Source organism: Clupea harengus, chromosome 14, assembly GCF_900700415.2.
Source record: "Clupea harengus chromosome 14, Ch_v2.0.2, whole genome shotgun sequence".
NCBI classification, from domain to species: Eukaryota; Metazoa; Chordata; class Actinopteri; order Clupeiformes; family Clupeidae; genus Clupea; species Clupea harengus.
This window is the reverse complement of record NC_045165.1, coordinates 24,360,402-24,386,386: the sequence shown is the minus strand read 5'-3', so window position 1 is coordinate 24,386,386 and position 25,985 is coordinate 24,360,402. Positions and strand designations below refer to the sequence as shown.

Below are 25,985 nucleotides of genomic sequence, written 5' to 3'. Positions count from 1 at the left end.
TCCCGTCCCGTCAGTGCATGCAGTCACTTTTCGTATGATGTGTGTGTGTGTGTGCTTGTTTCTGCAAGGATGGTGTGAGCCCTTGAGTACACCTCCCAGTTAGCTTGCCTCTCCCTAAGGTAAGCCCCTGCCTGCTTTAAACTGGGCCAGGTTTTTTAAAGGTAAACTTGTGGTAATAAACATTTTCTACTTTTGACTAACTCGTCTCTAGGTCCGCCTGTTCCTTAGCCAGCATACTTTTTTAATTTAGTTTGTTCAAGTTTTTCTCTAATAAACAGATGATTATGGGATTCACGACTCCTGCGTGGTGTGTTTGAACCTGTGTTTCAAAGGCTGGTGGCCTAGTGTGGCTGGCTATTTAGGTAAAGCTGCCTAGTTCCCCCTTACAGTTCATATTACAACATCGATGTGGAAACTAAAGAACACAAAGCAGTCAAGATGCTTTGACATTTGATATTAGATTGTGAAGTTTCGCAGCCTACATTCGGACACCACAAAGAACTCCCAGCCTAATGACAGGGTTGAGGACAAAGATAGTAGACCGACATGATGTATCAAAAGAAAACAATATTTGTTGTCACTTGTTGCAACCACTTCAACTACCCCCCAACACCACCACCACCACCACCACCACCCTCTCCCTGTGTTGAGTCACTGTGGAGTCATTCATATGAAAATCTTAACAACAATGCCATTTATTTAAACCCAGTTTAATCTTCACAAAATGCTTATGCTGTTCATTTATGCTAAAGCAGGTAAAAGGATTAAATAAGAGTATACTGAAATGCAGAAACTGAAATGCGCTGGACCATAAAGATCAACAGCTTTTGCCAACAATTGAAGAGGTTCCAAAGTGGTTGTCTTCCTATCGGTGTCTCAAATGTATATTAGTTGCTTTGGCCTGCGGAAAAAAGACAGACATGATTTGTTCCAATGTTTCTTAAACCTCTTGCCATAATAAGTGTGTGCAGCTTTACTGTCTAGAACTCACTTGCAGGCCTTCACAGTAACACAGATGGTTGTCACATCATCAGTAGTGGAAAGCTCCTCTACCAACTCCGGCAGGTATTTTTTAACAAAACGCTTGCACATAGACTTGAGGAAGCCTATTTTGTCACAAGTAGCTTGCAGTTTCTTTCCAATCTCATCCTAAGAAAGGGTCATCATTAGCACAAGTTCACAAGTTCTTATTTAGCTTACACTACATGCATGCTCACCTGTTTGCTCGTTTTAGAGATGGACTTCTTGACCTTGTTTAAGACCCACTTACACGCCCAGCATACACCAGGTAGTTTGGCTTCGCCACCTTGGTCCTGCAACAGGCAGACATGAATGAATCAGAAAGAGCCTTCAGAGAAAATCAATCGCACCTGTCTGTAGTCTGCTGAGAAATCAGGAATCTATACATTCAGTTTTGACAAGCAAGCTGCTTTGTGGTGTTTGTGTGCCACGTGATGGATGTTCTTACCATTTCAAGGCTGTTCTCTTCATAGTCAGGACCCTCCCAGGCATAGGCCAAAGCTATTTTAAAAACAAAACAAGCGCTGATGTTTAACATCCAATATAGTTAACAATCTAATTAAAATAAGTCAAATCTAAGTAACATTTTATATACTAGGCTTACTTTTTTTCTTCTATCAAAATTTAAAAGCCAACATATTTCAGATATTTTGGATCACTCACCTGAACATATGAGGACAGAACCCAGAAGGACAATGGTGATTTTCATTTTGATAGAGAGGAGCAGCTGTTCTTTGAATGTGACTAACACCTATAACAACCTTTTATACCGTTACCACGCTGTTTCTTTCTTGATACAGCCCCCTAACCACAGTGTGCAGTGTGCTGTGTGCAGTGTGCTGTGGTTAGGACACATGTCGGTGAGCTCTTCCTCACATGAGGACAAACGTTTGATTTCTGTTCATGAGGTTAAAGCCATGTCTGAGTAAGCAGGTACATTTTACTACATTTCGAAATCCTCTTTACATCCGGGTAGCAATGAATACATTAATTGTTCATCTGTTGCAGCCGCAGGGCATGGAGGGAGTCTGTGCTTGTCTACACAATGCAGAGAGGGTGAGCAAACTCCCCTTACACCTGCGTTAACCGTTTGACTGACCGAAACACTCAACTCAACACTCAACCTCAAGTAAACTACAAGACAATGTTCATGACATGATGCCATGCTGACCTTTTACTTTGTTTTACCGGGCAGTTGCAATGTCAGAGGCATCACACAGGAGCCATGACCCTCCTGTCCATATACGACCTGAGCTGAGTACAGCCCCCACCCCAACTTTCACACATCTCTGTCCATTCTGTCATGCTCTCCATGCATCAGTGTGTGTGTGGGTGAGGTATTAGGTTTACTCACTTCACATCTTTATACTTTGCCTACCATTATACCTCATAGTGGAAATGCAACTGGGTATTATATTTCAAATTAATCCTGAGAGTAGGTCCCCAAATTATGGATCTGCCATAAATATTAATTCTTTGTTTCATGTGCCTTAAACACCCAGAAAGGGGTAAAGAAAATAAAGAACACCAGTCGACCCCAGCAATAGGGCAAACAATTAACAAAAGCATACAACACAATGACAATGACACCACCAATACCCACAAGCAAGTTGACAGCCCCCCCCCCCCCCCCCTACCGAGGGAGAAACAGGAAGCCACACCCTGGCAGTGAAATAATTAAATGCGAAATGAATGCCGCGACGAGAGAAATAGGAAGGGGGGAATCCACCTCACTACACCATCATTCCCCACCCCTTCCTTTGGTGGTACGTAGTTTCTTGAGATGGCCTCAGCTTCGTAGTGCACTCTCAAGAAATGAAAGTAGCATCACACTAGTTTCATGTATCAGTGACATTTTAAAGGGGGATGTCAAGCATGATTTAGCAGAAAACATTAATGTCTTTCATCACTGTTGTTTTGGCCTACTTATCTGATGTAGGATTGTGATATTTAGCTTTCCCAATTGAGTTTTCAATGCCATCTAGAAGAAACAAAAATATTCTGTGTGGATTAGTGTTTATGGCTTTGTTAAAGAATTTAGGTTTTTCAGAGAACATGGGCATGTTTATTTTTATTTTGCAGGGGTTGCTAAAACAAACGTAGGATCATGTTTGAAAATAGCGCTTAAAAGTGGATAAACATGCATGGGATTTAACGTGTAGTAATGTAAGTACTTGAAGACTCTATTAGCTACTTGTGTGATTATGTGAAGTTAACTACCAGTGTTGTCATTTACGACAAAAAAAGTCACCCAGCCAGCAACAACACCTGATAACGTTTAATTGCACTTCTTAAACATTCAAAACATTTAACACATTCAAAACATTTAAATACAACACATACAAAAACACATATGCTATTACTCAAGTGGAATACTGTACATTTATACAGTAATGAACAAGTGGACTTGTTGTTCATGAGGGTCCGGCGGTGCTGATCATGCACTTGGACTGACGGATGAGGGCTCGGCCGCCCCCCTGGAGCCGCCAGCTCTGCTGCAAGGCCTGCTGGTCTAGTTTGTTGAGCCTCTGGGAGCAAAGACGCAAGTCCTGGACGCATTCGGCAAGATCATCCAAGCACACAGTATTCCAGGGACCAGAAATCTGGCACCCTATATGAGGGAGAGAGAGAGAGAGAGAGAGATGTAAGGTGTTTCTATGAATGTGCTGGAGTAGAGATGTGTCTCAGAGGAGCAGGAGGGAGAGGTCAGTGTTCTGTACCCTGGAGGTTAAGCTGGGTCAGGGGCCGCCGTGCCTCCTTCAGAGCCACCAGGAGGCTGTGAAGACCAGCTGACGTCACGTCTGGGTTGGCCGACAGATCTAATGACGCCAGCGAGGGACAGACGGGCAGGAACCTTAACAGAACAACATGGGCGACACGGCCAACCTTAGTCTCACAGTAGATGACGCAAACAAAAACAGGCCCCAAAAATAACCCGGCATGTCTCCAGTTTACACCACATCCTGCCAATGCAGGCAGCTAGAAGTAACATGATGCATACCAACAGTATACGCCAAAGATGACCACAGAGAATGAGGATACAAGTAATAACGTTATAAATGACCATAAGAGATGCAGTAGTCAGTGAGGGTGGCAGACAGACCTGGCCAGTGAGGCAACGCTGTGGTCAGTCAGTCCATTGCTGGCCAAGCTGAGGTGGCTAAGTGAGCAGTCACACTATAGAAGAAACACACAACAAAACAGATGCCACAGTTGGAAAAACACCACAACACAATACAGATGACACATCCGGAATTAACAACAAACTAGTTTTACGTTGTACACTTTTTGACCAAGCAGATGAAAATGATGATCTGAGCTAGTCAGTTTGTACCTGGTAACAGACACAGATTTAATGGGGGAACTAAAAAAGGTCGCCCATCTACCTTCAAAAGCCTCTGGGGATAATCAAACATGGCATCTAATGACAAGATGGCAGGGTAATCTTGAATAAAATGGTCAGCCGTACCTGAGCAAGGTGTGTGACGAGCTGCTCCAGGGGCGGCTGGTCGGCTGGCCCTCGGCACACCGCAGACAGATGGAGGTGGGAGAGGCAGTGGAGGGGCAGCGTCTTCAACACCAGCTCAAAGCCAGTGGAGCCCAGAGAATTATGGGAAAGGGACACGGTCCTCAGGTGCCCAGTTCCTACATAAGGAGAGAGAGCAATTACTAATACAATACTGGGTTCATTCCTCAGTAAAGTAACAAAAGTTTAGCAAACAACCTCTTATTTGACACAGTGTGTACAGAGGCAGTGCCAAATATATAGCTAGTTTTTGCAATAAAATGAAGTTTACACAAAGAGATTCATGAGCACAGGGAAGGGCGAGTAGGAATGAAAGTTGTATTACCAGCTAGGGCATTGGCCAGCAGGAGGCGGTGTTGCTGCAGGAAGCGGGCAGTGAGGCCGCAGCCCTGCAGGGACAGAGTGGCCAGCAGCGGGCAGGCCGACAGCAGACTGGCCAGGGCCTGGGTGTGCCCGTCACCCAGTGGGTTCATGCTGAGATTCAGCTCCTCCAGGCACTACCACAGGGGGAGGGGAAGAGAGGGACACATTGAATACAGGCTTACATTACACACCTTCCCACCTGCTGAACATGACACCACATTGTCATTGTCTCCAGTAAGTACAACGGAAATGGCATAAGCCTGTTCTTGGTCTGCCGGTCAATCAACCACAAACCCAACTCTCAAGAAAGCTTACTCATTTGTTCCTGGGTACAGTCACCTGTCAGTCATTTATGGCCAAAATGGCAATGAGAAGATACTGAAGACATTATTCTTAGAGGACCCTCAACCCCAAACTCCTCCAGGGATTTTGGCTCCCCCAAAGTGAAAAGAACCATCATTTGCATCAGATCATTTGTGAAAATGAATGTGTGCTTCTGAGGAAACCGAACTACACAAAATGTAACTTAAAATGAAACAACATTAGGTCCATAATGCTAGAAGTACCAAAGAAAAGAAGCAAGTCTTGCAGGCTGTAAAATGCATGATGCATGCACTCTTCATATAGTTCTCTTGTGGGCTGGCTCTTCCCCTTAAGAAGCCCAAAAGCATGAGGTGTGAAGATATGTGGCACCTTGTCTGATTCGATCAGAGGATGGACCAGGTCAAACAACCAAGATAAGCATTTGATATGCTGCAGTTAAGGTTTGCAGTACAAAGGAAATGGCAGTGGTTTTGCTCGATACATGCTGAACGTACTTACTGTAGACACCACACCTCCTAATACGGAATGATAACTTGTACAAAATACCAGTTCCGTCTAAGCAGCCCACACCCACAAGCATACAAAATATAAAGGCATATTTATATAACGAAAAAAATGGAGAGAAAAAAACAGACCAAAACTCAAGATGGGCCTTGTGGATGTAATGTAACTTCATAGGTGAAAGGGGCTTTTGAGTTAACATTTGACCTTCTTTGACCTTTGAAAATGTTTCGGCAAAGGGTCATACTTTATTTGGATGGTCCCACATAAACCATCTACAGATTCTCAGATTATAAACAAACTATCGGTTGATTTCGGGTCATTCTCAGTGAACAATTAGAAAGACTGAACTTGAATTTCAACAAATCATCTTTAAAAGTCTCTGTAGGCAGACTATCCAACTAAAGTGTTTAAAAAAAAAGAAAAATGTCCATTCCACCACATTTCACTGAGGAACCACATGACAAAAATGAAGACTTGAGATGCAAAAAGTACCAAGAGTGTACGCAATGGACTTGTATGGTGGCTTTAGAATTCTTGAGATTTAGTGATGCCCTGCATCAATAGTAGTGGGTTGCTAAGTGAAGAATAACTGATGGATTTGATGGGTTTAATTAACAAAAAAATAAGATTCTCCAAACCCAGTAATACCAGCCAAGAGCCCTGCTGACCACTGAGTGACCCAACCTGACCTTTAGGTCTTTCCTCCAGTCCTGCATACTCACTGGGAATGCAGGCTGACACTTCCCTTCCAGCGAATCAGCGGCCTTCTTGAGCCCTTCTCCCGTGATCAGATTGGCCGACACATCCAGGAGGCGGAGCCTGGGCATAGTGGCCACAGCGGCGACCAGCTCGGGCAGGAGGCCGTCGCCCAGACGGTTGGCCGAGAGACGCAGCTCCGTGAGGCTGGCCTGGAGCTTGAGGGCACGCAGCAGAGGGGCCAGGGCCGGGGACGCCAGACTGAGCCCACACACACTCACCGATGAGCCGCCGTCCTGCACCTCACAAAGACGCAAAACACGCACACTCTCCTCTGAAACACACACACACACACACACACACAAATGGATAAGATAGGGAAAAAGTGCCTTCTCAGTCCAGCTTCTTCCAGACATATCACAATTAATCTAGAATGTACAAATACTGAACACACAACTATAGGCAAAATGCTTATGGGCAAATTACCATTTGATGGAACGGTTCCCACCTTATCATGCATCAGTTATTTTCAGATCAGATCAGAAACCCCCAGCGTGGAGGTTAACACCTCTGTTACTATAACTGTGTCCTGAAGTTGGGTGTGTTAGGGCCGCTGCAAGCATGCAAGTGTGATGAGCTCGCCTGTGCATGGCCTGAAGGAGCTTAATATTTATGTTAACCCTTTATGCTATTTCGCAAAAGGGCATTAACAGTTATAGTTATTCTGGGAGCTTCTAAGGTGTGGAAATAATTGATGCATGGTAAGGTGGAAACTGTTCCATCATCAGTGAATATAAGTGTTTCACGGCACGGTCTTTACTGAGTCAAATGGGAATCTATGCGTCATATGCCCCTTTACAGCAGTTATTTGTAAATTAAAGCATATGGGATAGCGAGGGGAGAAAACGTTAGTGTTACAATGAAACTACTCACTAATAACTAAGTTATGTAGTGATCTGGTTTCTCATCAGTCAAATCTGGCTCATTTACATCTCTCTTAAATATTTGGTCATTTGGTGACAGGGTTGCAGTTACTCAAACTGTTTAGAGAAAGCTACAAGGGCTAAAGAGTAGCATGTTCCCCATCAGTGACGACTCACCCACAGCCAGGCTGCGGCAGGCCTTCTGATAGCGCTCAGGCAGAGGGGGTAGGTCCCACGAACACACCTGGGCCAGAACCTGCACACCATCCAAACAGTTACTAAGACAAGTAGCACCATGTTGGCTCTTTCAGTTATGGTCACACAGATTCAACCCTGAGATAGGCACACTAGACAAAGGTTCCTACTAGTAGTATTCGTAACAGTGGAGGCATTTCTGATTATTACAGTGCATGAAATGCCCTGTATTGTTATTCCTAGGCTTCTTATTACTTCTTCTTCTTCTTACCGACTTCTGCGATTAATTCAGCTCGAACCGCTTAACGTAAAAACTGAACTTTATACTTTTTAAGATATTAATTAAAGAAAAACTAATACAAATTTTCCCATTGACTTACATTGGGCCATTATGACATCACAATAGGGTCATTAAACTGGCTTGCACCTGTGCTTCACTGACACCTGCGCCAAGGTTCCAAGGCTCCTCTTCTCTCTGTCCCTCTTAATAACTAGGATAACTAGGAATATTAAGAGACACCTTCCATACTCTACTTTTTTTTTCTCCATCTTTCTCTTTATCTCTATCAGTCTACTTTCTCTTACACTCCATCTCTCTGCTTCACTCCATTTTTCTCTCCTTCTTTCAATATTTTCCCTCTTCACTCTCTTTATCCAGAGCCACTCTTGTTCACTCTTCGTTCCTTTCTTCTTTCTTTCTTCCACTCTTCTTTCCTTCTTCCACTCTTCTTTCCTTCTTCCACTCTTCTTTCTTTTCTTCTTTCCTTCTTCCACTCTTCTTTCCTTTCCTTTCTTCTTTCCTTCTTCCACTCTTCTTTCCTTCTTCCTCTCTTCTTTTACTCTTCTTTCACTCTTCTTTCTTTTCTTCTTCCTTTCTTAACTTTTGCATTTCATGCACTGGTATTTCCTTCAGGAAATGCATTTTCTAGTTTCTCTTTCATATTCAAAATTTGTCATTCATTATTTAGTAATTATTATTATTATTATTATTATTATTATTAATATTATTTACATATTATTTCGATTTCCCTGCCCCATCTGACCTCTTCATTGGTGTGCAGGACAGCCAGGAGAGGGTCTTGAGGTGCAAGCAGAGCGCCCTCTTTCTGCAGCGAGAGGCGTGGCAGGAGGCCACAGGTCTGGTAGTGCCTCTGGGCCGCCTGCTCGCACAGCCAGGACACGGTGCAGGAGTCGGCCACGCTGCAGAGGGGAGAGCCTCAAATCAAAACATGCAACTCAACCAGCCCAACACACAGATACTGGACTACTCAAAAAGGACCACTACCGTTAAGCTAATTATGTCAAAGACCGAGTATGCACAAACATAACCCGTAGCAGATGAAGACTTTTCAGTAACCTCAAACATCTCAGTAACACAGCGTTCAACTACAACAGTTCCTGTTTTAAGCTTGAAGCTCACAACTAATGACAGCACAAAAAAAAACCTCACGCCTGTAGCTCTATGTTTAGGACGGTGTGGTGTACTGTTGCATGGTTCAAACTCCAAAGTGCAACATTTCAGTTCTGTAAAGCTATAATGGAGTTTGCTAAGACGCCCATGGGCTCCTCTCCTTCCGTGCAGGCAGTGGTGTAGTGTTTTGGATCATGGTGTGTGTGTGCTTTTTCTCTCCCCTCTTCTTCACAGACAGACCTACGGTCAGCCTGTGTGCAGACAGAGGTGAGGTGAGGTGAGGTGAGGTGAGGTGAGGCAAACCTGTGTGGGACTGGAATGAGAAACACATTGTCCTGAACCCTGACCCTCATTCTGATAGGTGCGGGCATCGGTGCAGCAACGGCTGGAGCTGCGGCCTGACACATGACCTGACACAGACAGATACACATGTTCTTAAGCAGCTGTGGGAATGACACATCTCTGTACAAACCAGAGGGATACATGCTCACAGGGATGCATACACAGGGAGAGATGCTATGAGAAAACAGAATGGTCTAACTGGACTAAAACTATGGGAGCTTCCAGCAGTATTTAGCAATCAGGACGCCTTCAAAAGAATGGGCATCCCTATCTGCCGGCTGTTTTGAATATGCATTATACATTGAAAGGAATGCATGGACTCCTACAGTGGCAAAGCCTAAGATGCCCATACCATCTTATATGTAAAACCAATAAAGCTATATCACTGTCAGCATGTGTAGTGCCAAATGCGCTAAAGATATTACTGACAAAAGTCCCACTTTCGACCAGTCATTTATTACAGATGACTCACCCTTACTGGCACACTGTGTTGGTGCGTAGCTGCGAACTGGGCGGGGTCATCATCCTGGAAGATGGTGGGGCTGGGTGACCTGCTGACCTCTCGGCGGCCCAGCATCACCATGCCGGACAGCTGGGTCATCTTCACCTGCCTGGCTTTGGCCTGGCCCTTTTTCAGAGAGAGACCCCTACTGGAGGAGGAGCGTACTGCTGGAACATAGAAAAAAAATAATAATAATTCACAACACATTTGTAGGTACATCATCAGGAGTGAATGAGTGGTGGAATAACATTAAGTTTGGGAGACAAGAGTCCGTGGGCAAAGGAGTGCTGGTTGAGCATGTGTGGTTGTGTAGTCTGTGCCTTAATGGGTGTGTGGGTCAATGAGCTTGTGTTCATGTAGAAGTGGGCACTTCTGGTTCATAGGGTACATTCTCTGACCAGGATTTGAGGTCCATAACCAGGATTTGTCTACAGGCACAACTCTTGAAGCTAGAGACGGCACATTTGTGTGAATCTCTCCCTCCAGAGCAAGGGTGTTTTCAGCGTACTCATCATGTTTTACACCTCTGTGGTGCTGCGTGGAAGTGTGAAGTTGGGTGGGTGTGAGTACGTGTGTATTAAAAAGGTGCCTTCCTGCTTAGCCCAATGCTTGTTTCGTTTTGTCTATGGGTTTCCCACCGCGCTGCAGGAACTACTGGAACTACAAGCTGATGCGGCCTTATAATTTAGCTCTTCGAACGTGACGTCAATTCCAAGCGTGCCAAAATAAAAAAAATTCTCCAGTGACAGCAGCTACATTTGACTGCTAAACCAGATGATTTCTAGATAACGTTAGGATTCCTTACAGTTGCGTGTCGCCCGAAAACAGCCCAATAGTTCCTGCAGGGGAAAACCGTCTAAAGAATCTTAAGTCAGAGCTGCATACCCCTGGATGAGGACTCAGAGGAGGCCGAGGCAAAGGCCGAGGCAAAGGCCGAGTGAGAGGCACGGCTCGGCTGGTGTGCTGGCTGCCCGCTGCTCTCCCTCCTGCCCTCTGGTTCGTGCCCCACCTTCCTCTTCTTCTTCGGCTGCGTCTCCCCCAGGTCGTCCTCCAGCCAATCATCCGCCAGGCACTCATCCTCGGGGACCAGGGCTGCCTTGTCATTGGCTGGTGGGGCGGGTGTGCTGCTGAACATGGGCTCGGATAGGCTCTGGGAGAGGAGGCGGTTCTTGGCGCTGCCCAGGTTCTTGATGGCCAAGCGATACTCCTCTCTCCTAGATGACACGTTTGCCTCCTGTCTGGGAGGAACATGTGGTGCCGAAGGGGCATCTGGGAAACGTAGTCTGGGTCGGACGGGCCGCAGGGGGCTGATGGGTTCATCGGAGTCGCTGTGATCCGAGTAGCTGCTCTCCGCCTGGAAAAAAACGTCACACACAGACACACACAAACAGACACACACACACACACACACACACACACACACACACACACAGACCAGTGAGCAGAGAAGAGACAAAACACACTGAAGCTTGTTTAAGATCAGAGGCCGTCTCCAAGCTCCGAAGACTGTTCTCATACACTGCTAATCAATATTGCTTTTAAACCAGCAACATATGGGCTCTGGCTTGGCAGAGCAGAGAAGCAGAGGGACTATGGTTGTACGCAGCCAAAGTATTCTCGCTTGCCCTTTAAAAACAGAAGCGCTGCTACAACATTCCACTTTGGCCTCCATGGTGCAGTGATCCAAATGAGTTCAACAAAGCTGAGCCCCGTTTTTAAAGAGCAAGGATTTAGGAGTGGACTTTAAAAGGTGGATTTAGGAGTGGACTTTAAAAGGTGGCCCCAGACATCTTTCTTCCCTGTTTTTCCTCCCCAAATCTGGGCTTCTGAAAGTCGTTAATTTTTATATGGCACAGATAGAGCACCAGAATAGTGAAGCCAAGGACGCCAACAGTTACTACTACTGTTATTCAACTAGAGAATGACACAAGAGAGGATAGTCACATCTCACTTAATGTCAAAAACCTTTTTTGGAAGGAAGTTGGGAACAAAATCCACACCCTCACTGATAATCATTGTGTTACAAAGACACAATGACTTTCATCTGTGTTTTCCACCTAAGGAAACCTTTGCGTAAAACTAAAATAAAGAAAAAAAACATTACAAAAAAATAAACTAGGCTTTTAAAATGTAATCAAAATGGCAGGGAGGTGACAGAATACTAATGAAAGTGGGGTCAGGCTTTGGTACCCCGAACAATATGGCGTCCTCCGTCCCTCTGTGGCAGCGAGCCGTGCTGACTGGCCGTCTGCGCTGGGTGCTGGGTGGGGCCGGGCTCTCCTGAGGGCTGCTGGGCCGGGGTGGAGACCGCTGGGAGGACATGAGCGGCTCTGAGTTCTCAGGGTCAAACAGCTGACTGTCCAAAAGAGGAGCTTGGGGCTTAGGGGCGATGGAAGTAGTCAGCACTGATAGGGGCGAGCAGAAAGGAGAGAGAGAGAGAGAGAGAGAAAGAGAGAGAGAGAGAGAAGGACAAATAGAGAAAGAGTGGTTTGAAAGACACACAGACAGAGAGAGAGAGAGAGAGTACAGATACTTTTCCAAATGTACGTGTCCTTTAAAGGCCTTCAATCGTTTAGTTATATAACATAACTAAACATGACATGGAATGTACAAATGCATTTAAAATCATAGCCTCTGTTGAAAATTCATTGTATTGAAAATATGAATTGACGTGTGAGCGTGAGTGTGAGGAGCGCATTAGATGTTTGGTTGTTGTATGGTGCTGTGAGCCACACACTCACCTCCTCCTCCTGCCATCGCTCTCCTCAGCAGTTTCTCAGTAGAAGCACACTCCTGCCTGGCATCGGCGTCCAGCTCCCTATTGTACGTCTTAAACCACTGACGAAGGCTGTCCAATGGAGTCTCTCCCTGAACACACACACACCCAAACACACACCTTAGGTTTTGATAGATACTATCAGATTCTCATTTTTACAACTAAAATACAACTTCAGACATCACATTTTCCTTGTTTTTTTTTCTTTGCTCCTTAGGTCAAAGATTCATAAATCTAAAATAAATTATATCATAAGAATTACAGCCTTTTTTTCCGTGTGTGTCTGTGTGTCATTGTATTAGTGTGTGCATGCAAGCCCCCATGGCTGCAGAAGTAAGTGAGTATGTTCAGGCATAAATAACCATATTGACTTTAACATCCCAACAACCTGATATTAGCCAGACTAAGACGGTTATGAAATAACCAATTGCCATGGTCTGACGGAAGACTTAGTCAACCTAAGAGTACAAGAGTAGGGGGGATCACTTATGCTTAGATCACAGTCAGAGCAGATCATGGCAAGTTCTCACAGCATGTTGTTAACACACAGACAGCCTATCTTCACCCACAGACTTGCGGGTGGCTGCACAAGATATGCAAGTCATATAGTTGTTATATTACATTTATTTTAAGAATGTGTATGGGTGTTTTTCACAACTCATGTAAACACCTTGTTTGGTCAAAAGCATGCGTGCAAACACAGTCAGTGAGAAACTGTGTGTGAGAGCTATTTCACACGTCTGTGTCTTATCTGACCTTGGCGTTTCGCACGTTAACCGAGGCGCCCTTCTCTGCCAACAGACGGGCTACAGCAAAATGTCCGCAGCTTAGGGCATCGTGCAGCGGGGTGACGCCGTCACACATCGGGCCGCCGGGGTCGTTCATGTTCGCTCCGCGCTCCAGTAACACGGCTACGATCGCTGGGAAGGGACGGGAAGGAGGAAAAAGGCTTCAGTGGTCTACTTCCTGTGTGCTTAGAAAACTTTCACCTTTCACCCACAACTTCGGAAACAACTGTGTGTAGCTTGGTCTTTTTTTCTTTCTTTCTCTTGGCTCTACCTTCATGCCCATGGTTGCTAGCCTCGTGGAGAGGAGTCCATCCACAGTAGTCTCTTGGATTGACAGGGTGACTCTAATAGAAACCATGGCAAAAAAAGAGGGAAAAACAAGTGAACATCTCATATAGAACCCCTGAATGGACTCCCTGTTATCCAAATACTTGACCAAATAATATAAATAAAATGAAATAAATCATTATAAATAAATAAATAAATAACTAAAAATAGCTCTTGTACAGGCATAAGGCACATAAATCAGTATGTGTAGGCTAACAGAACAAGAAGCAAAACCACCCTCACTGGCTTTGGGCCCTCTCACCTGTTCCATCAGCAGCTGCACCTGCCGGAGGTTCCCGTCGATGCAGGCCCTGTGCAGACACGTCTCGCCCTTCTCGTTACGCCGGTTCCACTGCAGGGACACCCAGACGCAAACTAGCCTCACGCATTTGCTTCTACTGCATGCAAATCTATTTCAGTGTATTTTGCGCATGGAATCATGTCGCTTGGGACGACCAGAAACTTGTTACTGGTGACAGGCACGTACAATTAACTACATTAACCCCAAACGTGAGTTGAATCTATTTGTGCATGATCGCATGTATGTGTGTGCATGTAACAGTCCAACGCTGGACTTGAGCATCAGGAGAGCATGAAGAGCATGAAAAGCAAGGATAGTCAGGAAGCCTGAAAGAGCCAACATGGTGCTACTTGTCTTAGTAACTGTTTGGATGGTGTGCAGGTTCTGGCCCAGGTGTGTTCGTGGGACCTACCCCCTCTGCCTGAGCGCTATCAGAAGGCCTGCCGCAGCCTGGCTGTGGGTGAGTCGTCACTGATGGGGAACATGCTACTCTTTAGCCCTTGTAGCTTTCTCTAAACAGTTTGAGTTACTGCAACCCTGTCACCAAATGACCAAATATCTAAGAGAGATGTAAATGAGCCAGATTTGACGAGAAACTTTTTTTTGTGTTGGATAGTGATATAGTTCTGTGCTGCACAATGACTTGATGTCCATGCATGCTAGCATGATGTGAGTGCTCTCATCTCTAAACCTTAGGGTTTGGGTTTGGAACCGGATCACACAGGCAGCAAGAGATATGTGGTGTATTCCACAGAGCAATGTTTCTGAGTTAGATCGTTACATCTGGAATGGTTAAGCCAGGAAGCCTGAGGCTGAGAGAGTGCTCTTACCCGGCCAGCCTTTCTCCGTCCAGACAGCATTTTGTCATATTCTTCTAGGTCCTCATCTGAAAGAAGCCAACCCAGCGTCACAGTTAAGACACATCAATAATATCATGTAGCAAGTTCACACCAGGCATAAATAACAAGCTGCTTAAACATTGACACAGCAGCCTCTCTTCACGATTTTAGCTACAGACATGAGCCTAGCATAACCTAACTGCAGTAACAAAGTTAGCTTTCTATGCACACTTCTCCAGTGACCAACCAAACACAGCAAAACGTCATGATAATAAACGTTTACATTAATATGGTCCACTGAAATCCACAGATCACACAGTTAGGTCCACTATTATTTCAGTTATGACACACAATGTGGGCTGTGCTAGACATGATGAACCACATAGCTACAGAATAACCTGACCAGAGTGGGTAGTGTCATTAACGTTATACCAAATCCGACTTTTTTTTTTTAATTAGAAGAAAAAAAAACAATACAAATACTTAGAATACTTGTAATACTACATATCGCCAGGAAGATCTGACATTCGATAGAAAAGCAGGCATTTTAGATAGAGGGTTAACATGTTGATGTGATAGCATCTGATGGCGATCATCAAAGAGTAGCTCCATTGTAGCACTAACGTTTTCTCCCCTCGCTATCCCTTCACTGTGTGTGACAGAGCGCATTGCGTCTGTCACGTAAAGCAGCGGTTTCCCGCCGTATCATGTTTAAAACATACTTTCTTATATACACAAATAAGGTACGAGTGATGTGAATATGTTGTTCAGAGTGCTTAACGGTATTCCTATGGGTTTAACACTGGATGGGGTTTCTGAACTGGGAGATGACCGAGGGATATGTATTGTCTGTAACCCGCGGGAAGAAAGACGCTGATCAATGATGATCATTTATTTAGTTGAAAATGAAATTGTACCATTTTAAGTGTTCTTAAAGTGCACATAATTGAACATCAGAACACTTTCATGCATTACTGTTTTCACTAATCTGTTTGGCCAAAATGTTCGTACTTACCTGTTGCCTGGGTCATCCGGGAACGGGGAAGCAAACTGGGTGCTGGGCTGGGAAAGCTTTTCTGCGTTCATTTCGCGCTCTGCTCGGGTAGCGCTCATTGGAGCAGGGGCGTTCGTAGTGTTGTAAATAATTATTTAATAACTGGTTTAATGGCTTTGTTAATAATACCACATGAACGTATGTATATGATGTGTTATGCCAGATTGTTTATAAGGAGGAAATACCGTGCGAAACAGTTAATTGACGGCCAATGGTTTAAATATGTGCCGCACAGCTCCGTTGGGGAGAGGTCTCTGACGTGAGCAGACATAAGGTGATTGTTGAGAATCAGGGTCTACAGCTATGCATGGTCATTGTCCCAGTTTGTGTTTCTTTTTGATTCAGTGTTTTGTCTTTGTCTTAACCTGCCGGTAGCCTACTTGAAAATTAAAAACTATTTTTTGGAATAGCTGTTTTGCATTCGTCCATCCTTGAAGTGTGACCTAAACCAACCGCTCGGGCACACTCCTTTACACTGTATTTTTTACCCAGTGCTTTTTACAGTCATTGCTCTATTCGCACTTTCGCTGGTGAAATGCAATCAGATTTTGTGACTTGCACTTCAATAAAATATAAAATTAGCTATCCTTCATGCGGTATGGATTTATTTGTTTTGGGAGTTTGTGTTGGGGCGATACATCGATATTTGGGGGGACGTGTTCCTCCTATTTTCGACACCCCTGCATGAATGACGTTTTAGTCTTAGTTTAGTTTAGAATAAATGTCGTTGACAAATGAAGACTGATTCTCACCAGAGTCTGAGAGCTGGATGTCGCTGTCCTCCAGAGGCTCGCTGTTCTCCTCTTCCTCCTCTTCTTCGTCACTGTCGTCAGGATTCAGTCCTGTAGTGGAGCACAGTTCTTCCAGCCGGCGGCGCGTGTCACTGGAGTGGTCTGAGCCAAGCCGCTGCTGGGCAGCTAGCCACTGACGTAGCACACGTTTCTGATAGGGAAAAGAAAGAGACAACACCTTTCAAATATTACACAGTCCAGCTTCACTTTAGGGAACCCGGGCATGAAGTATTAATCTGAAACTTGTTGAGAACTAAGGCCTGGTACAGCCAAGTTAATTTACCGACTTGCATAGGGCACAAACTGTACCATGTCTGTCCATTTTATTGGTCCATTTTTGTATTTTATCCATTACTGTGTCATAATAAGTCTTCACATTGAGGAAGCAAGGAACTGCAGTTCTACCAGATGTGTACAACCCCAATCCCCAACCTGCGGTCATTCACCTGTAGTGATAACAAAGAAGTTCCTGCTTTCTCAGCGCAGCGCAGAGCAGACGCGTAGCTGCTGTCCAACTCGTCCACCACCTCCCCAGCCTCTTCCTGAGCCACTGCTATGTTCGACCATGTCTTACACTCCTGATGTGAGGGAAGAAATTTGAGAACTATATGCGATTGATGATATTAAACATATCCTGCCATTGCAAGGGTCAACAACAAGAGCATTCCCAAATTATGAGTACTAGAATCCACTTCATGGAAAAAAGGACAAGAAAATTAGAAAAAGAATGCACAAATTGTTTTATCAGGTTTGAAAAATGTATGTCTCAGGATCACTCTGTAGAATTAATGCATTCCAGCATGTTCATGGTAGTTAAATTTTTTGCATAATTTGTTTGTTTGTTTTCTTTTCTGTTTCTGTTCTTCTACATCTATGTGATAAAACTATAAAAAATAAAGTGTAAAAAAAAATGAATTATCATGAAGCCGTTTGTTACACATACTTCCACCACAAGAGGTGATGGGAGACACTCACCTCATTGGGGCTGCCCTGTCTAAGTGCCAGCTCCTGCCTGTAGTGTTCTATGGCCTTGTGGTGCTGCCGCAGGTCCGTATAGGTAATGGCCAGAGACACGTGGATCACAGCCAGCTCTCGAGAAGTTTTCCCCAGAGCCTCAGCACAAGAAAGCTGCAAATAGAACAGACGCATAGTGAGATGACTCACATCTGTCAACATAATTATGAGTATTACCAGTCAGTAACACTGAGTAGAATAAACAATAATGATGACTGCTAGCAGGAGAGGCTGAAGACATGCTTACTTGCGTGAGGTAAGAGTCCAGTGCTTTGTTGTAGCAGCCCAGCTTAGAGTACAAATCCCCCAGCTGTTCAGCCAGCCCCATGGCCTCCTGGGTCTGCCCCTCCTTCAGCTCTGCTACAGCCTCTTCCAGGTGGACGCCTCGAATGGCTGCATGAGAACCAAAGCCCCGCAAGTCAGTAGTAACAAAACACACACAATGGATCAGACTTATGGAATCTGGAAGCCCTCTGCAGTTTTCAGGTATTGTTGTTTTTAGTCTGATGGAGCTCACCCTTTTTTAGAGCCTTCTTCACGGCTTCACGGTCGGCGGCGTGCAGTGACCCCAGGGAAAAGGCTTTTTTCAGAGAGCGACGAGCTGCCACAAAGTCCCCTAAAGAAAGTTGAATCTAGATAGAGAAAGAGACAAAGACTCAACACAAAACCTTTGACTGATGAAACAAACCTACTGTCTGTGGTCGGTCATCTTACCAGAAGTCACCTTTTATGTGTCATAGATATGGCAGCACAAAGCTCAAATCTGCGGCTATCAGTTATTGCTAAGGTATAATCCCCCCCACCCTTACATAGGGTCCACTGAAGGAAGATGAGGCTCTAACTGCAGGAACTCACGGTCTGTTTTAGGGGGTGCAGCACCTTTGTGCGTCTTGCGACCACCAACAATGGTGCTGGTATCTCCATTTATCAAGTTATTACAGCTCTATGAAGCAATGTAATTGAGTGTTAGCAGCTTTATGGCAAAGGCTGCATCAGGTAGGTCTGGTCGAAAAGTGCCTGTTATGGAGTGTGGATGGAGATCTGTGGCTCTATCCAGCTGCGCTACAGAAAATTTTAAACATTTTGCCTTAAATATTTAGAGGCTCAAAGTATAGAGTCACTTTCCAGGCGTCGCTTGCAGGGTGTGTAACAGAAGTACATTTACACATGTTATAAAACAAAAAATGTAATGAAAGGATTTCATAGTGAGATCAGCAGGACAAAGATACAGCATAGGTGGGTCAAAACAGATACCTCTGCAATACTACAGAAGCACTCGCTCTCCCCAAACTTGTCCTTCATCTTCCGGGCGCATTCTTTGGCCTGCTCTAGACAGCGCATGGCACGGGAGTGCTGTCCATTGCAAAAATGGATCCTTCCCATCAGGGAGTTTGCTCTCTGAAGATCCTCCAGGAAATTGTTCTTCCTGCACAAGAACGACAAGAAGCATGAAAACTTGTTATCTGACATACTTGACATCAGTAATTGCATGAACTTGTTGATAACTACTTCAGCTGTTCTGTACAGTATCACATCTTCTGAGTAGCTTCACAGTACACAGCTGTCCAATTTTAACACTGAGATGAGAACATATCTTCAATTTTAACACTGAGATGAGTGCATATCTTCAATTGTAACACTGGGATGGCCCCGTCAGGTGTTTCTTTCTTGGCTCTGCCTCACTGATTGGATGCCTGGCACTCACTCTGCGATGAAAACACTGCGGCGGATGTACTCGCTGCAGCGCTGCGGGTCCTTCAGGTTGTCGTAAACGCAGCCCAGGTTGTGGAAGAGGCGCGCCTTCATCTCACTTAGCTCCCGCGCTGGCAAAACACCTGCCGGGGCAACACACACAAAAGTTCAGGTCAGCAACAAAAGTTTTATTTTAACTTTACATGAGCATATATATGACAGACACCAAGTGCATTTAAGGCTGATTAAACCTGTGATATGATTGCTGCAAAATAGGGCTGCGTATTGGCAAGGATCTGGCGATATGATACATATCATGATACAGGGGTTAACATTCAATATATCGTGATACTCTAAGCAAGACGATATACTGCAGTTTTTTTTAATCCCATTTTAGTTAGCGGTGTGCGATATTTCCTGTCTCAGTTTACCGTGTTATGTTGGAGTGGACGAGTCAAATGGCCAAAGATAGATTAAAACACTGCTTTCTAGTGGTCAGGGGTGTAAATACAACATGAACAACTGCACCACAGATCTTTGTATATGAACTATTACTTAAAAATCGATACAGCATTTTTGAGAATCTATATATAATATCGCAACATATAATATCATGATGCTGTACAGATATTTTCTTACACCCCTACTGCAAACAGGCAATTGCTCTCTCACACTCTAACCTTTGCAAATCTGCTTCTAAGCCTCACATCCCCCACATCTCTCTCAGTGTGAAATATCTGAGAACACCATCACTGAGCTTGACTAACCTTCCAGGCGATTATCCACTATGGCCAGACTCTTCCTGAATGCCTCCTTCGCTTGGCCCAAGCTATCCTGTGACTTGTCCGATTCATAACGAAAGAGATAGGTCCGGCCAATGGTGGCCAGGGCTCTCTGCTCCTCTGCCGCATCACAGACGGAGCGTGCAAGGTCCAGGTGCCTCCTTTGATGCTATGAGAATCAGAGTCTCAGAGTTGCATGTATAAAACATTGTAAAGAGTATCACTGTCTGATCTGTTCTGAGTCAATTTGGGGTCATTCACTCACCTTCAAAGCCAAATCTGTGTTTCCCATCTCAGCAAAACATTCTCCAATCTTCCGATTGGCCACAGCTGAGCCAATGACATCTCCCAGAGCCTCAGACAGGGCCAGCTCTCGTCTATGCTCCTCACTTGCAGCTTGGTAATCACCTGTCAAAAAGCAGTTGTCCATGTCAACTGGAAGAGGCCAGGTTTCACAATATACGTATTATGAAAGGAAACGAAAATACACTGCACACCCACCATTTTTGGCAAATAATTCTCCAAGCTGATTGCAAAGACTGGCCTCTTCCCTCAGGTTGTGGTTGCTCTGGGCTTTGTTTTTGGCCTTCTGTAAATCTTTAGATGAAAAGAGGTAAATATTGATAACCAGCTAGCTATTAAGATCTATTTGTAAATGTTACAGGTATGAGGTACTTGCTTTCGAGTCAAGGCGTAACTTGAATAAAAAATGTTTTTGTTACTGTTTCATCAAGACAGGATTGACTTTTTTGTTGTAAAGCAAGCAAGTAATCCAAGATGGCATACGTGCACCGTAGTAGTTAGATACACACCACTGCCACTAAACGTTTTAAATGATAACGTTGCAGCGATGACAAAATAATGATTCACGTATTGTTAGAACTTTTAAATACATTTATTCTTACGTTTGATCTCCCGTGAAAAAGTCATTGTAATCAGCCAAGAAGGAGCAGCTGACGTTAGCAAACCAGTTATCTTTAGCTAACGCTAAGGGCTGGAGTTGGATGCATACAACTAACACTGATGGCCATCAAACGTTAAGTTGCAGACACTGAATTGTTATATTACTGTTTCGCTAGCATTCCGTAACGTAAAACTCAAATGAAAACCTTAAAAATACAATTGATCAACGCTTTTGCAGAGACGATTTACTCTGTCGTAGGTATACTCATTGTTTTCAGCATAGCCAGTCCTAAATCACTTCCTTTGCAACGTCGCGCCAAGGAAGGATGGTGCCTACCGATTGGCTTGCGTCACAAACCCCACAATGCACCGCAAGACTGTCAACAGAAGGTTTAAGTTTTAGCTGATGGACGTGGTTGCTTTTAATCTGAAACTACTTCACTTCCATGTACCTTTTTTCTCGCTGACTCTTTGTAACTTAGTTGTTAGTAGGCTACATCTTTAATAATTTGTGGGGTGTCACATGCAGTCCATACTAGGGTTTTGCTTATAGAAAAGGAATATTGTCTTGTATGCCTAGGGCAGCGCATGATCTCGAAGGCTTGAATACATAGGATGTTTGCCTGTGAGAAAGGGTTGGCCTATTGTTTTTTGTTTTTTAAAAGTTAAGTTCATAAATGCTGCTGCACTTTTTGTGCAAAAAATCTGGTCATATGGTTTATCGCTGGCTTGGTATTGCTTCTGCTGTGGCGTATGCTGTCTGTCCCCGTCATTCTCCACCTCTCTTACAAATAGCTACGCCTTGACCACCTTGTGTGCATACAGGATAAAGAATAGGCTACTTGCACTGTATAGAGTATGTCCATTTTGTTTTTGAAGCTGGTCAAGCGAAGGGAAGTGCCACCAAATGTCAAATATGACGTTTTATATGTCCATTCAAGGTTGTAGCCTATGTGCAATTAATAATAAATAACAATACAGGTATGCTGTTTACTCTCTACATTTAGCCTTCACCATTGGTATCATTTTAGTGAAACTGGCTGTGGTTTCCAGTTGTGACCATGTTTTTTGCAGGTCGTTGCTTTAGTCATGCCAAACAGTCAAAGCTATGTGTGCAATGAAGTACCCCCAAAGGTGTTATATGTCTTATTGCAGGCAATGTGTCTTAATGCTTACACTATACTATATCATTATTATTTTTCAACTGCATGCAAAGTCATTTGGCTTTGTCGCTCAGGTTTTATATATCCTGCTATCCTGTCCCTTGAACATATTATATTCTTGTGATAACAATTCTTTGTCATTTGTTTGTACATGAAAACTCACATTCATGCACTGAATTACACTGAACACATGCATGCATGCATACATACATAGACATACATGTACCTATAGCCTACATGCATATCATCGCAAAATGTGGTCTTCAAGCATGCACAGTGTACAATGGACCAAACTGATATCCTTATTTGGATATTTATGGGTTGACGTATGAGAAAGAACATCTTCACCCTCTGTTCCTCAGCCAGACCACTGAAAATAAGTAGTGGCCCAATGTGTGAAAGATGCTGACTTGTGACTAATAGTGAAACAATTTGTGGTGGACTCTGTGGTTGACATGGGTCTTAGTATTTCTGTAGACATGCAACTTACAATTTGTCAGTTTAGAATGAGTCTGATGAATCATCTGAAGTTCCAGACGCAGTATCATACGGTTCCCTGTTAATGGGGCCACGCAGCCAGAATCATTTGCCTCTTGTCTGTCTTGGAGTTCAACTATCCAGGCAAGATAGTGTAGCTGAATCTGACGCCATAATCCAGTGCATCAATGTGCTACAACGGAGGGACTTTTTCCAGGGTGTATGTCTATAATACACAGTTACCTGGTAAAACCACAAAGCTCTTCAAAAATTTTCGTTTGTTTTTATAGACAGATTCTAATGATTATTTCGGAACAGTGAAAGCATGATTCCCAATAAGTCTTTCAGTCAATTTATTTTATGCATTTAGTTGCATTTCACAAGTCCAGAAAAAAGTTAGCAAATGTAATAGAATGCTTAAAACAGAGACAAGAAACATAGGATGCATAGTAGTATTGGGAAGCTACATCTTCAGACCTTCAGATTTGCATTGTTAGAAGTATAGAACAATTGTATTTATGACAAGACCCGCTTCCTGCACTGTTCTTTGCCACATCAAATATGTATCTTTTATAAGCTCTTCTAAAACATTCGTCCACGCAATGGTGAAAGATCCAGTGAGTTGTTTTTATAGTCTTTCAGTCAACTTTTTGTATGCATTTAGTTGCATTTAACAAGTCCAGAAAAATGTTCAGGCCTATAAAATTTGATTTGTTAGAAGTATGGAATTGTGTTATTTATGACTGCTTCCTGCACCTTTCATTGCCACATCAAAGATATATCTGTATAGGCTCTCTGCAGCACAAGGTGAGCAGGTCACATGTTTATGTTTGCATTTGATCTCATGATCTAATGTAGTGCATGCCACTTTTTTTGATAATTGCATAGCGGGCAATGTGCTTTGGCCCCTTCAAAAGCAAAGATTTGTAGAGGTGTTGTTTTTGAGGATGGGTGGTTATGGTGAAACAGGTTGAGGTTAACAGGCTCCAACCTTGTGGCTTGAGATCAGCTATAAAAGGCTAACCTGCATACCCATCATCCTCACTGTTTAGAAGATGAGTAGATTTGTGCTCATAGGTAGCATCTTCCTCTGCTTCGGTGGGTAAAATGTCTTCATGATCAAGTATGTTTTCTTTACAAACTGGCAAATTGCACAAATGCTGAATATTTCTCTTCTCTTTTGTAGCTGTGAATGGCCCTGTGCATGGATCTAAACATGGACAGCACCTTCGGAGGCATACCAAAGGCAAGTGTTTTCCTCACAATTTAGTTCTAAAAGTTTATATGTTATGTAAGTCGCTTTGAACAAAGGTGTCTGCTAAACTATAAGCATTTGCACATAAGATATTTTTCATTGGTTAATATCATAATGATCAGATGGGTTAGGTTCATGCTCCTTAATCTTGATGTAGGTCCGAATCAAGTAGATGATATCCTGGAGAATGAACTGATGTTTCTGCGTTTGGAGCTGAAGGTATTGCATGTGAAAATATATACTGCCATTGCGTGATGATTTAATGCTGTATCCTGTACATTTCAGTTACAAACTTTGTCTGTAAAAAAAGCCTCTCTTCATTACTTTACAGAAACTCAACATCACCCATCAAATCCCTGGAGTCTGCAGTGTCTGTAAATTAGTGCTGGGCAAGGTCATCAGTCAAATACCTGAAAATGAGACAAGGGTATGGTGAAGTGAAATACCTTTTTAAAATATCCTACTTCATAGGTAATACTGATGGTAGATTGCTTCTTAATTTGATTTTGGATGTTCCCCTCCTCCTGCTGCTCTTTCTTTTCATTCTTCCTCTTTCTTCCCTTCTCTTATCTCTCTTTCCTATTTTCTGCCCAGGCCCACTTGGAAACCATCCTACATGGGACTTGTAAAATTGTTAGTGTACCAGGTTGGATTTGCAGCCAATTTGTGAACAACTACCATGTCCAAATGATCATTGACGTCCTCAATAAGCACATGAGGGATCCAAGGAAAATCTGCCTGGCCCTACGTCTGTGCTGGTGGCCAGAGCCCTGGAACAAACACAATGTTGAGTAACTCTGTTACACGCATGTTGTGGAACCGATTTGCGAGTATAGTTCAATTGGTAACATGCTATTTTTGTGAACTTGCATTCAGTCATGTTTTTATTAATTGATTGAGTATGATGCTGTTCAGTGCTTCAGTGCTGTTTGGTTGTAAAATCATTGTAATGCTTTGCTTTGCTTCCATATCATATTGTCAATACAGTTATCATTCAGTGGTTATGTTGGCATGATTCAAATAAAGAGAGTGATTATTAATACTTTAATATGTTTATGACTAGTGCTGTTTTCAGAGGGTTCTCTCTTTCAATGCATGTGTTATGATCTGTGCAAATGCAAACTTCTGATTGGCTGGATACGGTGAGATGTGAAACTACCCGTCTCTGAATTCTTCTCCATTTTTGGTAAATTGCTGGAGGGCGTGAGAGAGTCTGAATTATACAGCCAACAACTAAGCTTTCGATCTAATATTTATCCAAAACATCTGATTTTATTTTTGCATTTGTATTGCATTTTACATTACACCCAAAGTAGGACAATACATTAAAGGTTGCCTTGCAATCCACCATTGCAATGACATGATACTATGAAATATCTCATCATCTGCAGAGGGGTCAAACTGTTGACCTTGTTTGGATAGCATGACTTGCTGATGAGGAAGAGCGGCTGGGTCTTAATAATCACACTCGCACCACTTTAGCTTTAAGGGGAACAGAAAGGCCAAAGGTGTTAATCTGATGTATAAAAAGGATAAGGATGTGCTACAGTGGGGCTATAGGCAATGTACCTTAATGCTTATACTATACTATATCTTTTTCTATTTAAGCTGCATGCAAGGTCATTTGGCTTTGTCACTCATGTTTTATATATCCTGCTATCCTGTCCCTTGAACATATTATATTCTTGTGATAACAATTCTTTGTCATTTGTTTGTATATGACAACTCACACTTATACACTTAATTACTTGAGCACATGCACGCATACATACGTGTACATACATACATGCATACATGCATATGTGCATATATACATGTAGCCTACATGCATATTGCAGATATTTAAACCCTCTGCCATCATTTCCTGCATGCAGTGTCACAACTCCAAACTATTTCCTAAGAATTAAACCTTACACACATAACACAACTATGTTTATTTTCTAGTTTCCAGTTTTGCACAGCTATTATATACCACTCTGAAAATACACATCACTTTCGATATTCATAAATAGGCAAC

The 25,985-nt window shown here is 43.4% G+C and overlaps 2 protein-coding genes across 3 annotated transcripts; both read right to left on the bottom strand.

Moving 5' to 3' along the window:
* Window positions 1–654: 654 nt before the first annotated feature.
* LOC105895936 (antimicrobial peptide NK-lysin-like) lies at window positions 655–1,761 on the bottom strand. Its single transcript, XM_012822640.3, has 5 exons — window positions 1,684–1,761; window positions 1,469–1,521; window positions 1,218–1,313; window positions 992–1,149; window positions 655–901 (listed from the first exon to the last, which is right to left on the bottom strand). The coding sequence occupies exons 1-5, from the start codon at window positions 1,727–1,729 to the stop codon at window positions 877–879; spliced, it is 378 nt and encodes a 125-aa protein (XP_012678094.2). The 5' UTR covers window positions 1,730–1,761; the 3' UTR covers window positions 655–876.
* A 1,522-nt stretch (window positions 1,762–3,283) lies between these two features.
* On the bottom strand, window positions 3,284–21,391 carry tonsl (tonsoku-like, DNA repair protein). Of its 2 annotated transcripts, none has more exons than XM_042709740.1 (28): window positions 21,076–21,391; window positions 20,672–20,767; window positions 20,436–20,578; window positions 20,156–20,339; window positions 19,402–19,531; window positions 18,951–19,122; window positions 18,214–18,328; window positions 17,944–18,089; window positions 17,658–17,810; window positions 17,129–17,260; window positions 16,644–16,833; window positions 14,829–14,884; window positions 13,960–14,049; window positions 13,642–13,714; window positions 13,339–13,502; window positions 12,548–12,674; window positions 11,997–12,211; window positions 10,692–11,160; window positions 9,777–9,973; window positions 9,266–9,372; window positions 8,595–8,751; window positions 7,534–7,612; window positions 6,460–6,767; window positions 4,872–5,043; window positions 4,490–4,665; window positions 4,124–4,197; window positions 3,741–3,874; window positions 3,284–3,631 (listed from the first exon to the last, which is right to left on the bottom strand). In XM_042709740.1, exons 1-28 carry the CDS (start codon window positions 21,098–21,100, stop codon window positions 3,435–3,437), a joined length of 4,281 nt encoding a protein of 1,426 aa, XP_042565674.1. In that variant the 5' UTR covers window positions 21,101–21,391; the 3' UTR covers window positions 3,284–3,434. The 2 variants fall into 2 exon arrangements, with proteins under 2 accessions (XP_042565674.1, XP_031436536.1); XM_031580676.1 differs by having other exon boundaries at window positions 9,777–9,970.
* Between the last annotated feature and the right edge of the window lie 4,594 nt (window positions 21,392–25,985).